Here is a 12,226-nt window from a genome sequence, read left to right on the forward strand (position 1 = left end):
CGGGGGGTTGGAACCACACTAAGTGTCTGGCAATGAGCAGCGCAAGTTATAATAATGCTACGAACAATATATGAAAATATGGAGTTTCTTAAAATAACGAATTTGATATGAATTTTTTTACACCTTTGTTACCTGGTACCTGCCAAAGGAACCACGATCCAGGTTTCATGTTTGGGGATCGTTCTTACCTCTGTTGGGGACAAACATACAAGAACTTTGACGTTTACTAAAATGACGTATGTCTGGCCGTCGTGGGCTCTTGCTCTATTAGTATAAGTGTAAGTTGTTCAAGTAATGAGTCACTGTTTGCCACTTTGCACATATTTTTGTTTTTACCGTCGAATGATTATAATAATGATGTTATTTTCACAGGAATGTATTGGAGTCCCACGTGAACGCTCAGAAGTCACCAAAGACAAGAAGGCCAGTGGTGGACGATGACGGCAATTACGGACAGTCACCACCACTAGGTAATTAGACCATTTTTTATGTAATTTGAATGGTAGATATGCTGTCCGCCTGATGGTAAACGGTAACTGTTGCCTATGTACATGAATAGCAGTACGGACATTTCATCGTCATGTGACATCAGTATGTTATTATTCTACTCTATGCTGTTCTCTTCTCTTCTCTTCTCTTCTCTTCCCTTCCCTTCCCTTCCCTTCCCTTCCCTTCCCTTCCCTTCCCTTCCCTTCCCTTCCCTTCCCTTCCCTTCCCTTCCCTTCCCTTCCCTTCCCTTCCCTTCCCTTCCCTTCCCTTCCCTTCCCTTCCCTTCCCTTCCCTTCCCTTCCCTTCCCTTCCCTTCCCTTCCCTTCCCTTCCCTTCCCTTCCCTTCCCTTCCCTTCCCTTCCCTTCTCTCCTCTTCTCTTCTCTTCTCTTCTGTCCTATTCTAAATATTGATTATATATATGTACATAAGCCAACGTTGTGAATTTCCATCATGTGGCTCATCAGATGAAAACTTCTAATTCAAATTAAAACAATATTTATTCATGTAGCACGATTAGGCTTTCTATGCGAATTGCGAAATAAAGATAAAAAATTGAGTTGAAAATCAGCGTTTGGGCATTACAGCCCAGACACAAAGCTGAGTCGAACAAAAATTTGGTCGCAGCTGTATTTTTAAAATAATTTGTTATAATTTTTGTAAAATGTTGTATGATTGTTTTGTATGCGCCAAATAAATATATTTTTCTTTCTTTCTTTCTAGTTCGTTTATTGAATTCAATTTCAGACCGTTTGAAGAGACGCAGCAATTTAAAATTGGTGAGGGCGAGGGCCCGTGACTGGAAGCAGGACCAGGGTCAGAGGGAGCACCGCGCTGACTCGCTGCCTTCACCGAACCCCACCACCGTCGTGCCCACGCTGGTAACTTATTTCCGACCTAATTTTAATTGGAATAGGGTCTCAATTAGATTGCTTGTGCACACACTGGTAACATCCCGTTCAAACCATTTTCGATCTACTGTCTATAAGAATAGGGCCTCGATTAGATCGCTCGTGCCCACGCCCACGCTGGTAACGTCGCGTTCCAAAGTATTTCCGACCTTTTTTTTTTTTTAACGTGTGGAAAAATCTTCAAAAGACCGTCACCCCGCCGGAGGGATGGCGAGGTGGTGTGTGGGACTTGTACCCACTAAAAAACCACACGGTGTACCTACGAGCGCCTATGCCGGAGCCAGGGGATTCGCAAGTGCATTCTACCCCAGCTCCGACGGCGACGGCCCGCTCTGTAGATGTTGTAGGGCAGGCCTCATCTCGTTTTGTGGTTAGGGCGACCTATTTCGCCCTACTGCATTGTGGAGGCGTGTGGGTACACGCGCACACCTCCGGGGCCTTTGGATTGGGGGGACTGCCTCCCTCAAGGCAGTCACCCCGGCCCCAGTGGGGGATAGAGGGGGGCGGAGTTGAATACGCCCCCACCTCTAGGCCTGGCTCTTCTGCGGCGGAGGGAAGCGGGACGATCTGACTCCCGCTCCCTTTCCGCCGCCTCCTTCCGCGAGATAACTTCCTCGCAGAAGGAGCTCACCGCCAGCCACGATCTCTCGCTACTGATCATCCTCCGAACTAAATTCGGCAGCGAGAGATCGTCCCCCACTATTCGTGTGAGGACACCGCGCTCACTCTCAAACGCTGGACATATTTCCAGCGTGTGTTGCGCCGTGTCCTAAAGTATTTCCGACCTACCGTTAATAGGAATAAAGTATCAATTAGATTGCTCATGTCCATGCTTGTAACCTGTTTCCGACCTACTGTTAATAGCAACAAGTGCTCAATTAGATTGCTCGTGTCCATGCTGGTGACCTATTTCCGACCTACTGTTAACAGGAATAAGGTATCAATTAGATTGCTCGTGTCCACACTTGTAAACTATTTCCGACCTACTGTTAAAAGGAATAGGCTCTCAATTAGATTGCTCGTGTCCACGCTGTAACTTGTTTCCGACCTACTGTTAATAGCAATAGGCTCTCAATTTGACTGCTCGTGTCCACACTATAACCTGTTTACGACCTAATGTTAATAGAGACTCTAAATTAGATTGCTCGTGTCCATGCTTGTAGTCTATTTATGACCTACTGTTGTTAGGAATAGGGTCTCAATTCGATTGCTCGTGTCCACACTTGTAATCTACTTCTATCCTAGTATCAATAGGAATAGACTCTCAACTAAATTGCTCGTGTCTAGGATAGTAAGCTATTTCCAACCTACTGTTAATAGCAATAGGCTCAACATTAGATTGCTCGTGTCCATGCTGGTAATCTATATCCGACCTAATGTTAATAGCAATAGGCTCTCAATTAGATTACTCGTGCCCTCGCTGGTAACATCCCATCACGACCACTGCGGCCGTTAAAGTCACCTCCAATCTCTTTCAGGTGGAGTCATGTAATCGTTTCATGTCGCTGACCTCTCGTCTGAAATGCCCTGAGGGTCTGAAAGACGAGGATCTGGTGGAGCAGAGGGTGAGGGACGGAAAGGAGGAACTTCCGGCGAACCGCGTCAACTTTCACAAAACATTCTGCATGCTAATCAACATGGGGAACATCGAGAAAGGCTGCAGGCGGACGGTGAGTTTTTTATTTTTATTTATTTATTAATTTATTTCAATCCTTGTTTGGGAAACTACTCTGCTACCAAAATGTAATTCCCTAACATTTTGGTTATATATGTACTATGTGTATATATATAGTGAAAAATGAGTGGAAGCGTCAGTCACGTACCTGTATGGTTCTGCGGATTTCTTGGGCTTCAGGGTCTCGAAGATATCTTCGCTAGCTTTCTAGTTTCACAGTAGGTTTCACAGTTCTAATTTATTTTAATTTACAACACGATGCGCGCGCGTCATGGCCGCCGTACAGTCAGTTCAGTACTAGGTAAGGGAGGGGAAGGAAAGACGCGGGAACAGAAACTAACGGACTCTAATATAATAATCTGTGCTTACGATGGTACAGGGTAGATTTTGAACAATCCTAGTTGCCTGAAATGAATGAACTTTGAAACATTGAATGAAATTTACGTTCCGAATGAGTGGTCGAATAAATATAGTATACTAGCTGTGCCCGCTGTTTCACTCGTGTGACATTTATAACCTATATGTTATTCTGATGTATAAGCTATATTATTGTAAAGTTTCATCGAAATCCATTCAGTACACCACACCCTTCGGCCAGTAGTCCTCCTTCACGAAGGTGGGCATCTTAATTTCATTCATTAAGAATTAACCTTAACCTGAACCGATCGTCATGAAATTTTGTACATATTCATTACAATAAGGTATTTATGGTATGGGTCTAGTTGCCTGAAATAAATAAGATAACACAAGTACTTACTCAACAGATAAGTCGAGAGGAGCAGGTGTGGCAGAATGAACTGAAGGATCTGATCTGGTTGGAGCTCCAGGCGACCATAGCCGGCCGCTCGTTGGCAGAGCAGGACGAGTTCCTGTGCTCGCAGCGGAACGTGGTGCCTATCATCGTGCAGAACATCATCGATTACAGGTAACTGTAGAGAGAAATTGTCTGTTTGTCTTGAAATTGCAATATCTTGATCAGAAGTATTGTAAACATGTATAACATTTATTTGAAACTATCTACCCATCCCGGCTTCGCACGGGTGTACATGTATTATGCCCAATTTACACTTAGCCCTAGTGAGCAGGGAAGTGAGCAGCGGGAGAGTGTAAACACGAGTGGAAACACTTCCCATGCCATTGGCGCTGCCACTCGCGCTGCCCGGCGCTCCCTCGATTGTCGGTTTTCCGTGCGCGAGTCAAAGGACTGGCAGCGCGAGTGGCAGCGTGTTTTTACATTCAGCCCTCTCGCTCAGTTGTCGCCCGGCAATATTTCCGGCAGCGCGAGTGGCAGGGGAAGCAGCTGAATGTAAACGTAGCATTATACATACAAACATTCCTCTTGAATCACTCTATCTATTTAAAAAAACCGCTTCAAAATCCGTTGCATAGTTTTGAAGATTTAAGCATACATAGGAACAGACAGTTGCTGTCTGTTCCTATGTATGCTTAAATCTTCGACTTTGTTTTATATTCTGTAATGATGAAGAATACGAGCTGAGTTTCTTGTCAGTTCTTCTCATCTCGAAATCATTCCGAACTGACGGTAGATTTGACATATCATAAGAGTCTGTAATAGACCTACATGAATAAAGATATTTTGAATTGAATTTGAATTTTGAATAGGCTATAAATTTCACACAGATGAAATCGCGGGCACAGCTAGTAGGCTATAATTTAAAAAGATATTATGTAAATTGGGCGATATATAATGATAAGTGTGATTCAGACGAAGTCGCACGGGTCAGCTAGTATTTAATTTTAGTCATTGGGCTCCCTAAAATATGGTCGAGCGCAGTGGTGGCTGGCTCATCCGTCATACTCGTGAACGGGTGCTGCTTGTGTGGACTGGTCTGCTCTAATCACTATGACTTATTTTCTCTTATTAATTGTTGTGTATTGAATGTTTTTTCTATTATTATTTCATTGATTAGTGCTAATCGGTGGTTTGTATTCACACACTTAAACTTAAATTGTAAGTAAGAATAAATTATTTAAAAGAGCAACACACAAGTTTCTTGCTTGTTCTTCTTGTGATGAGATAGCATTCCGAATGAGCGATAGATTAAAAAAAAAATGTTATGACTATTCAAAAGTGCTTCAATGTAAGTTTATTTGAATAAATGATTTTCTATTCTCTTTTCTATTCTAGTTTGCATTTTTTGTCCAAGTCACTGTTCATAGACCGCCATCTTGTGCCCCCACTACTCGAAAACCGGAAGATGTAACATTTATACATTTCCAGATTCGTGAACACGGATGCATGCAAGTATCACTCGAGACCACTATGCTTTGAGGGTTCCAAAGAAGATCTCACCGCAGATCCTGCTCATGATGATAACAATACTCAAAACGGCGCCACCACAGAATACAACGATGGTAACGTTAAAAAAATTGGCCGTTACTTGGTAATTTTTACAAGATTACCCCCTTATTTATTTATTTAAAACTTTATTGATTTTGTACAATAGGCGGGCTTAATACTAATAGCATTCTCTGCCAGCCAACCTTAGGGAGTGCAGAGATACTCGAATGGTAACCCACAAAAACAAATGGTAACAGTGATGACCTTAAGGGTAAAAGTTTTAGAAACTTTGAACGTCATATTTATTTGTAGTTAAAAGTTAATAAAATCTAAACAGCCAGTTTTTATAAAACAAATGACCTTTTTAAAGTGTCATATATCATAATACAAACAACTATTTAAAATGTTTTTCTGTTTGTAGGAAAAAAAATGTTGGTTTGTAACTTTTAATACTGTAAAAATTACTATTTATATGTTTATGCCAATAATGTATTTTTATGCTGCATTATACGAGTACGATGACAGTAATGTAAACAGTATATGTACGTAAATTTTAAAATTATATTGTGAAAACGTCATTTAGATCTTTAAAATTAATATGTTAAACTAAAAGTTTCCTATTTAAAATATCGGTATCGCGATATCACATTATTTAAAAATTTGACATATACATCTGTCAATAATCTCCGGGATTAAAAAACAGACTATAGCATCCAAACTCGTAATGCTATAAAAAAAATTACATTATTGCAGAGTCAAGTGGATGGGGCTGCGTGTCGTTCAACTGCGTTGCGTGCACGCAAGCTATAGCGCGTGCAATGCGCGAGCTGGGCACGCTGCTCGATTCATTCTACAACGCGCTCTCGCTGTACCCCTCCAGCAAGGCCATGACCCTCCACCACCCCCTCATCGCCACGCAACTCTTCAAGAACAGGCTCAAGGTACTATTATTGGGGTATCTGCTCGATTCATTCTACAACGCGCTCTCGCTGTACCCCTCCAGCAAGGCCATGACCCTCCACCACCCCCTCATCGCCACGCAACTCTTCAAGAACAGGCTCAAGGTACTATTATTGGGGTATCTGCTCGATTCATTCTACAACGCGCTCTCGCTGTACCCCTCCAGCAAGGCCATGACCCTCCACCACCCCCTCATCGCCACGCAACTCTTCAAGAACAGGCTCAAGGTACTATTATTGGGGTATTTGGGCTATTGTTAGGAGCTTGGACGTACAGCACTGCGTAGATCTATTGTGCTCGCCCTTCTTCAGAGTACCCTATTATTACCTATTGTAAGATAAATCAACTCTATGTACTAGTAAAAGTATGTATTATAATAAAATAACAACTATATAACATTAATTTAACTATGTCTCTAACACAATTCACTTTAACATTTTAAAATACAACCAAGAACCAGCACATCCTGTGCTCAAACACCGAATGCCGTGGCTTACAAAAACCCTCCCTTTTATACAGAGAAGATATGAGTGGGGGTTATACGCAACTAGTTTAACGATACCGAGTAAAAATGAAACTACCTTCTTTTAATATTTTTAAAATATCAGATTTTTCGACAATATATTATATATGTCGGAGTAGGAAAGTAGGAATACTTTTTAAAAAGCTGCAGAACCGTTGACCTATAATAGGATCATCGGTTCTACTAGTGGTAGTAGTTTAACATTACATTAAAATAATAAAAGAACAAGCGAAATTAGATTAGTTTATTATTATAATAATAATCTCTAAATATGATTATAGTCTATCTTTCATTTTATTTTATAACACAATACTTTTCTAATGTGATTATAATTACAAATTGATCCTACTAAAGTAACAAGAGTTTTCAACTTACTTCCACGCCGCTCGAGCACCGAACACAGAATGAATCTTATTCACAAGACCAGCCATGTGGTCAAATCGTGTTCCCTCCAACTTGAACGCGCGCTCAAGTCGGAAGGTGTCGATCGCCACAGTGCCGGAAGTAAAATACCATTTTTGCCTAAGGCTTATAATTAAACAATAATAAAGCGGCATAATTACTTAAATTACCGTCTAGTTATTCTAATAATATTAGCAATTAAATAAAGCCATAAACTTGTAATATTAATAAATTTGACTTACACTATTAACCGAATCATCCGGATGTTTTTCATGTTGATTTTAGTTAACAACTTAAATGCAAAATAATTGAACGTTACATTATTGTTAAAAATAACTTTTTGGTATTTAAATTTAAATCAAGATGATTGCATTATTTTCTTTTTAAAATGGTTACAAGATTTTATCAAAGTTTTAATTATTGTGAAGGAAATCCGCACGCAAATGGCGGACGTTACGCAACATCCGACATTCGCTCGACATAGATAAATTTATTTACAATTCACATAACAATTGCTTAATTCATAATAAATTTTAATATTTAATTTAGTTTTTACTATATTTAGTAATTTTAAATAACAAACATAAGTTATTAAAAAGGACTGATAATGACGCCATCTAGCGGCATTAATTGAAGCGATTATGCGTTGATATTAAGCCGCATGGTAGCTCCATCTATCGTCCTTATATTAAAGATGTAATGAATGTGATTCAGTTTCTATTAATGTTGATAATCAATATGGTAAATCAACAGCAGATGCGTCATTCATCTCCTTATTTTTATTTTGTGGGTTATAATGTAGCTACGGCGACATATATATTATACTACGATTAGTTTACGATTGTCGTGGGTTCGATCCCTCCGATCAATCTACGTCCAATTCAAACGGGTATCGAGATTACAACGGTCTGAGCCAATTTCTTCTAATTCTTGTAATAATATTTCTTCCTACCGTCTAATTCATAATAAGGATTCAATAAAGAAGAATTGGCAAGAATATACATTATATACTTAACCTATGCCTAATCTTTATATATAAAAACGTGTCACGTTGTTTGTCCGCGATAGACTCGTAAACTACTGAACCGATTGCAAATTTGATTTGCACATTGTGTGCAATTTGATCCAACTTGAAAGATAGGATAGCTACATCTCAATTTAACGCATGGCCGGATCTGCTAGTATTAAATAAAAATCCCGGGCTATTGTTATGCATGTTTGTCACTTAAGCAATATAATAGAATAGAAAATCCTTTATTCAAATAAGCTTAATTTAGGCATTTTTGAATAGTATTTTTTTTAATCTACCGCTTATTCGGAAAGCTATCTCATCATAAGGAGAACGAACAAGAAACTTGTGTGTTGCTCTTTTAAATATTCGTTGTAAGTTTACATTTTTCAAGTCGAAATGTGTGAATGCAAACTACCAACCAGCACTAATTTATTAGGGTCAAATATAAATACACAATAAGATTCAGTCAGTCGTAGTGATAAGAGCAGACCAGTCCCTACAAGCAGCACTCGTTCACGAGTATGACGTATGAGCCAGCCATCATTGCGCTTGACCATATTTTTTACAATACATATGTGTGAATGGATGGTGTGTGCAGGCGATGTGCCTGTGGTACAACGTGGCGCTGCACATGCATCTGAAGGTGGCGTCGGTGCGCCGTATGCTGCGCAGCATGACCGCCAGGCACTCCAGCTGTCCAGACACCAGGTACTGGTTACATTCTACTACTTACGCTTAATTTTTAACATTCGATAGTCCGGCTCGATATGTCATGTCAGTTTGAGTTTAATATGGTAATAGTCGCATATTTTTCTGCCGGTAATGTAATGTAAATTGGACTCCAGTCTCCGCAATTAGCCTCTCATTTGGACCGTTGTGCGTGTAGAGCCAGACTACTAACGTAGCCAGCCAAGCACCTCCCTTACTTCCTTACTTCCCTTACTTCCTTACTAATATTTTAAATGCGAAAGTAACTCTGTATGTCTGTCTGTCTCGCTTTCACGCCAAAACTACTAAACCGATTGAAATGAAATTTGGTACACAAATAGTCTAGACCCTGAGAAAGGACATAGGCTACTTTTGAATGCGATAGAAGGGGTTGAAAGAGTTATGTATGGAAGTATCGTCATTTTTGAAAATGAAACGATGAAACTTTTTCATTTGGTTTTTATTGGGTTAGGTCATTAAATATTTTTTCATTATTTGGTCAAAGTCACTTTTACGCGGACGAAGTCGCGGGTACAGATAGTGAATTATATATCTACATTTCATAATTAAAAAGAAATTTAATAAGCATATTTGTATTACAGGCGAACATCAGACAGCCACAAGCCGAGTCAAGTCCGCTTCAATTTGAGCGACAACCCCACAGATTCAAGTAATAGTGATTCTAGCACGCAATCTGAAGTTATTAAGGAAGAAGCTGGAGAAGAAGCGAAAGAATTAAACGTAGAAACACCTGAGTGCCAAAGAAATGAGAGTCAAGAGACTGAAAGTCATGCCCACGAAGAGCCAAGCGAAGAAGCTGATACGAAACAGGGTTCAGTGGAGAGTCAAGGTGGAAGTATGGAGAAGATTGCACCGTTTAGTGAGGACGAAGTTGATAGAGGAATTGATTGGTACTCCGGTAAGTTTGTAATGCCCAGTTAACAAATTTTACATCGAAATCATAATTACTATCATATTTACTAAGCAAAGCCACTCATTAAACGATTACTTGAATGACGAGCGTGCATGGCAATAGTTGTTCATGCACGGGATTTTCATTTAATGTTAGACATCGACACCTATATAAATATACTTGGTAAATAAACGTGCATTAAAAAAAAAGTAATTGAGTTTCTTGCCAGTTCTTCTGATTTGGATCTATATGCTGAACTGGACGGTAGGGATAAAATTATAATATAAAAAAATTGATGTTCTTAAGCGGATAAAATCCTACATGAATAAATTATTTTTGAATTATCTGCATGACTCGTCCGCTCCGTTCGCCGGCTACTCGCATTATGTCTTGTTTGTCGGAGTCACTGATCATAGGTCTCCAACTTGTGGTTCCCTCGAAAAACCGCAATTGATCACAATATTATAATCTTTCATCGTCATCATCAGTTCACTGCAGTCACTGGTAGACCCATGTCTACCAGTGACTGCAGTGAACTGTGCCCAGTATTGTGCCTTGTGAAAGACCCATGTCTTTCACAAGGCACAATACTGGGTACGATTTTTACCTTTAATTGTAATGAAATCATAATGAGACGAAAACTTACTACTGGTATGCTCGTGTGTTATGATTTAATAACCGGTGACATTAAGAAGGTGGCCGGAAGTGGATGGATGTGGAAAGTGGAAGGCATGTGGGAAGGTCTATTTCCAAATTTGAGATACAAATTTATTTATAGTAGATAATATAGATTAATTATTGTCATATTTGTTTGCAATCAGAATCGAATGGGCAGATAACGCCAGAGTTGGTGATATCTGGACAGGCGGGGCCACCTTCGGCGGCTTCGTCCGAGAGCGGCTACGCGTCCGCGAGCGCGGCGTGCTCCCCGGGCGAGCTGGCCGAGCTGGCGCGGCTGCGGCTGCTCGGCCGCTGCCAGGTGTCGCCCTACAGGTGCGTGCCCCCCCGCCCCCCGCCCCCCGCCCCCCGCACCGGGGGCACGTCCGCGAGCGCGGCGTGCTCCCCGGGCGAGCTGGCCGAGCTGGCGCGGCTGCGGCTGCTCGGCCGCTGCCAGGTGTCGCCCTACAGGTGCGTGCCCCCCCGCCCCCCGCCCCCCGCCCCCCGCACCGGGGGCACGTCCGCGAGCGCGGCGTGCTCCCCGGGCGAGCTGGCCGAGCTGGCGCGGCTGCGGCTGCTCGGCCGCTGCCAGGTGTCGCCCTACAGGTGCGTGCCCCCCCCCCCCCGCCCCCCGCCCCCCGCACCGGGGGCACGTCCGCGAGCGCGGCGTGCTCCCCGGGCGAGCTGGCCGAGCTGGCGCGGCTGCGGCTGCTCGGCCGCTGCCAGGTGTCGCCCTCCCGGTGCGTGCCGCCCCGCCCCCCGCCCCGCGCCCCCCGCCCCGGGGGCACGTCCGCGAGCGCGGCGTGCTCCCCGGGCGAGCTGGCCGAGCTGGCGCGGCTGCGGCTGCTCGGCCGCTGCCAGGTGTCGCCCTACAGGTGCGTGCCCCCCGCCCCCCCCCCCCCGCCCCCCGCACCGGGGGCACGTCCGCGAGCGCGGCGTGCTCCCCGGGCGAGCTGGCCGAGCTGGCGCGGCTGCGGCTGCTCGGCCGCTGCCAGGTGTCGCCCTACAGGTGCGTGCCCCCCCGCCCCCGCCCCCCGCCCCCCCGCACCGGGGGCACGTCCGCGAGCGCGGCGTGCTCCCCGGGCGAGCTGGCCGAGCTGGCGCGGCTGCGGCTGCTCGGCCGCTGCCAGGTGTCGCCCTACAGGTGCGTGCCCCCCCGCCCCCCGCCCCCCGCCCCCCGCACCGGGGGCACGTAGTTAATAGAGTGAAGAATGAAATTACAACGACCATACGTCTGCAGGGCCTACCACCATGAGATGCTGAAGACGCAGAGCGTCCGGCGCTGCATGTCGTTCATGGACAAACTGCGCAAGCACGTGTTAGCGAAGGTCTACCTCACGCTGGAGAAACCTGATCATAACGTTAGTAAAAATTCACTAGTCTATCTTTTTATATAGTTCGTAGTAATAAAATTACTGTAGACTAACTGTACCCGCGTGTAATTTATAGCCTATATGTTATTCTGATGTATAAGCAATATTACCGTAAAGTTTCATCAAAATCCGTTCAGTAGTTTTGATGTGAAAGTGTAACAAACATACATGCAGACTCACAAACTTTCCCGTTTATAATATTTGTAAAATAATCTATACATATAAATAAAATTGGAGTGTCTGTGTGTAATATTGAAATAACCGTTTTTTACTACATGCATATGAATATAAATACGGTACATA

The 12,226-nt window shown here is 43.2% G+C and overlaps 1 protein-coding gene across 1 annotated transcript in view; it reads left to right on the plus strand.

Annotated features, from left to right (window-relative positions):
- LOC131848650 (uncharacterized) overlaps positions 1 to 12,226 on the plus strand; it is a 53,464-nt gene that overhangs the window by 13,566 nt on the left and 27,672 nt on the right. Inside the window, exons 3-13 of the mRNA XM_059198571.1 lie at positions 373 to 470; positions 1,211 to 1,368; positions 2,877 to 3,068; positions 3,838 to 3,998; positions 5,316 to 5,449; positions 6,129 to 6,562; positions 8,871 to 8,980; positions 9,583 to 9,899; positions 10,715 to 11,203; positions 11,277 to 11,694; positions 11,791 to 11,911. Coding sequence (XP_059054554.1) covers positions 373 to 470; positions 1,211 to 1,368; positions 2,877 to 3,068; positions 3,838 to 3,998; positions 5,316 to 5,449; positions 6,129 to 6,562; positions 8,871 to 8,980; positions 9,583 to 9,899; positions 10,715 to 11,203; positions 11,277 to 11,694; positions 11,791 to 11,911 — 2,632 coding nt within the window. The remainder of the gene's footprint in view (positions 1 to 372; positions 471 to 1,210; positions 1,369 to 2,876; positions 3,069 to 3,837; positions 3,999 to 5,315; positions 5,450 to 6,128; positions 6,563 to 8,870; positions 8,981 to 9,582; positions 9,900 to 10,714; positions 11,204 to 11,276; positions 11,695 to 11,790; positions 11,912 to 12,226) is intronic.

Source organism: Achroia grisella, unplaced genomic scaffold, assembly GCF_030625045.1.
Source record: "Achroia grisella isolate CSIRO2021 unplaced genomic scaffold, CSIRO_AGI_Agris_v1 utg567, whole genome shotgun sequence".
Lineage (NCBI taxonomy): Eukaryota > Metazoa > Arthropoda > Insecta > Lepidoptera > Pyralidae > Achroia > Achroia grisella.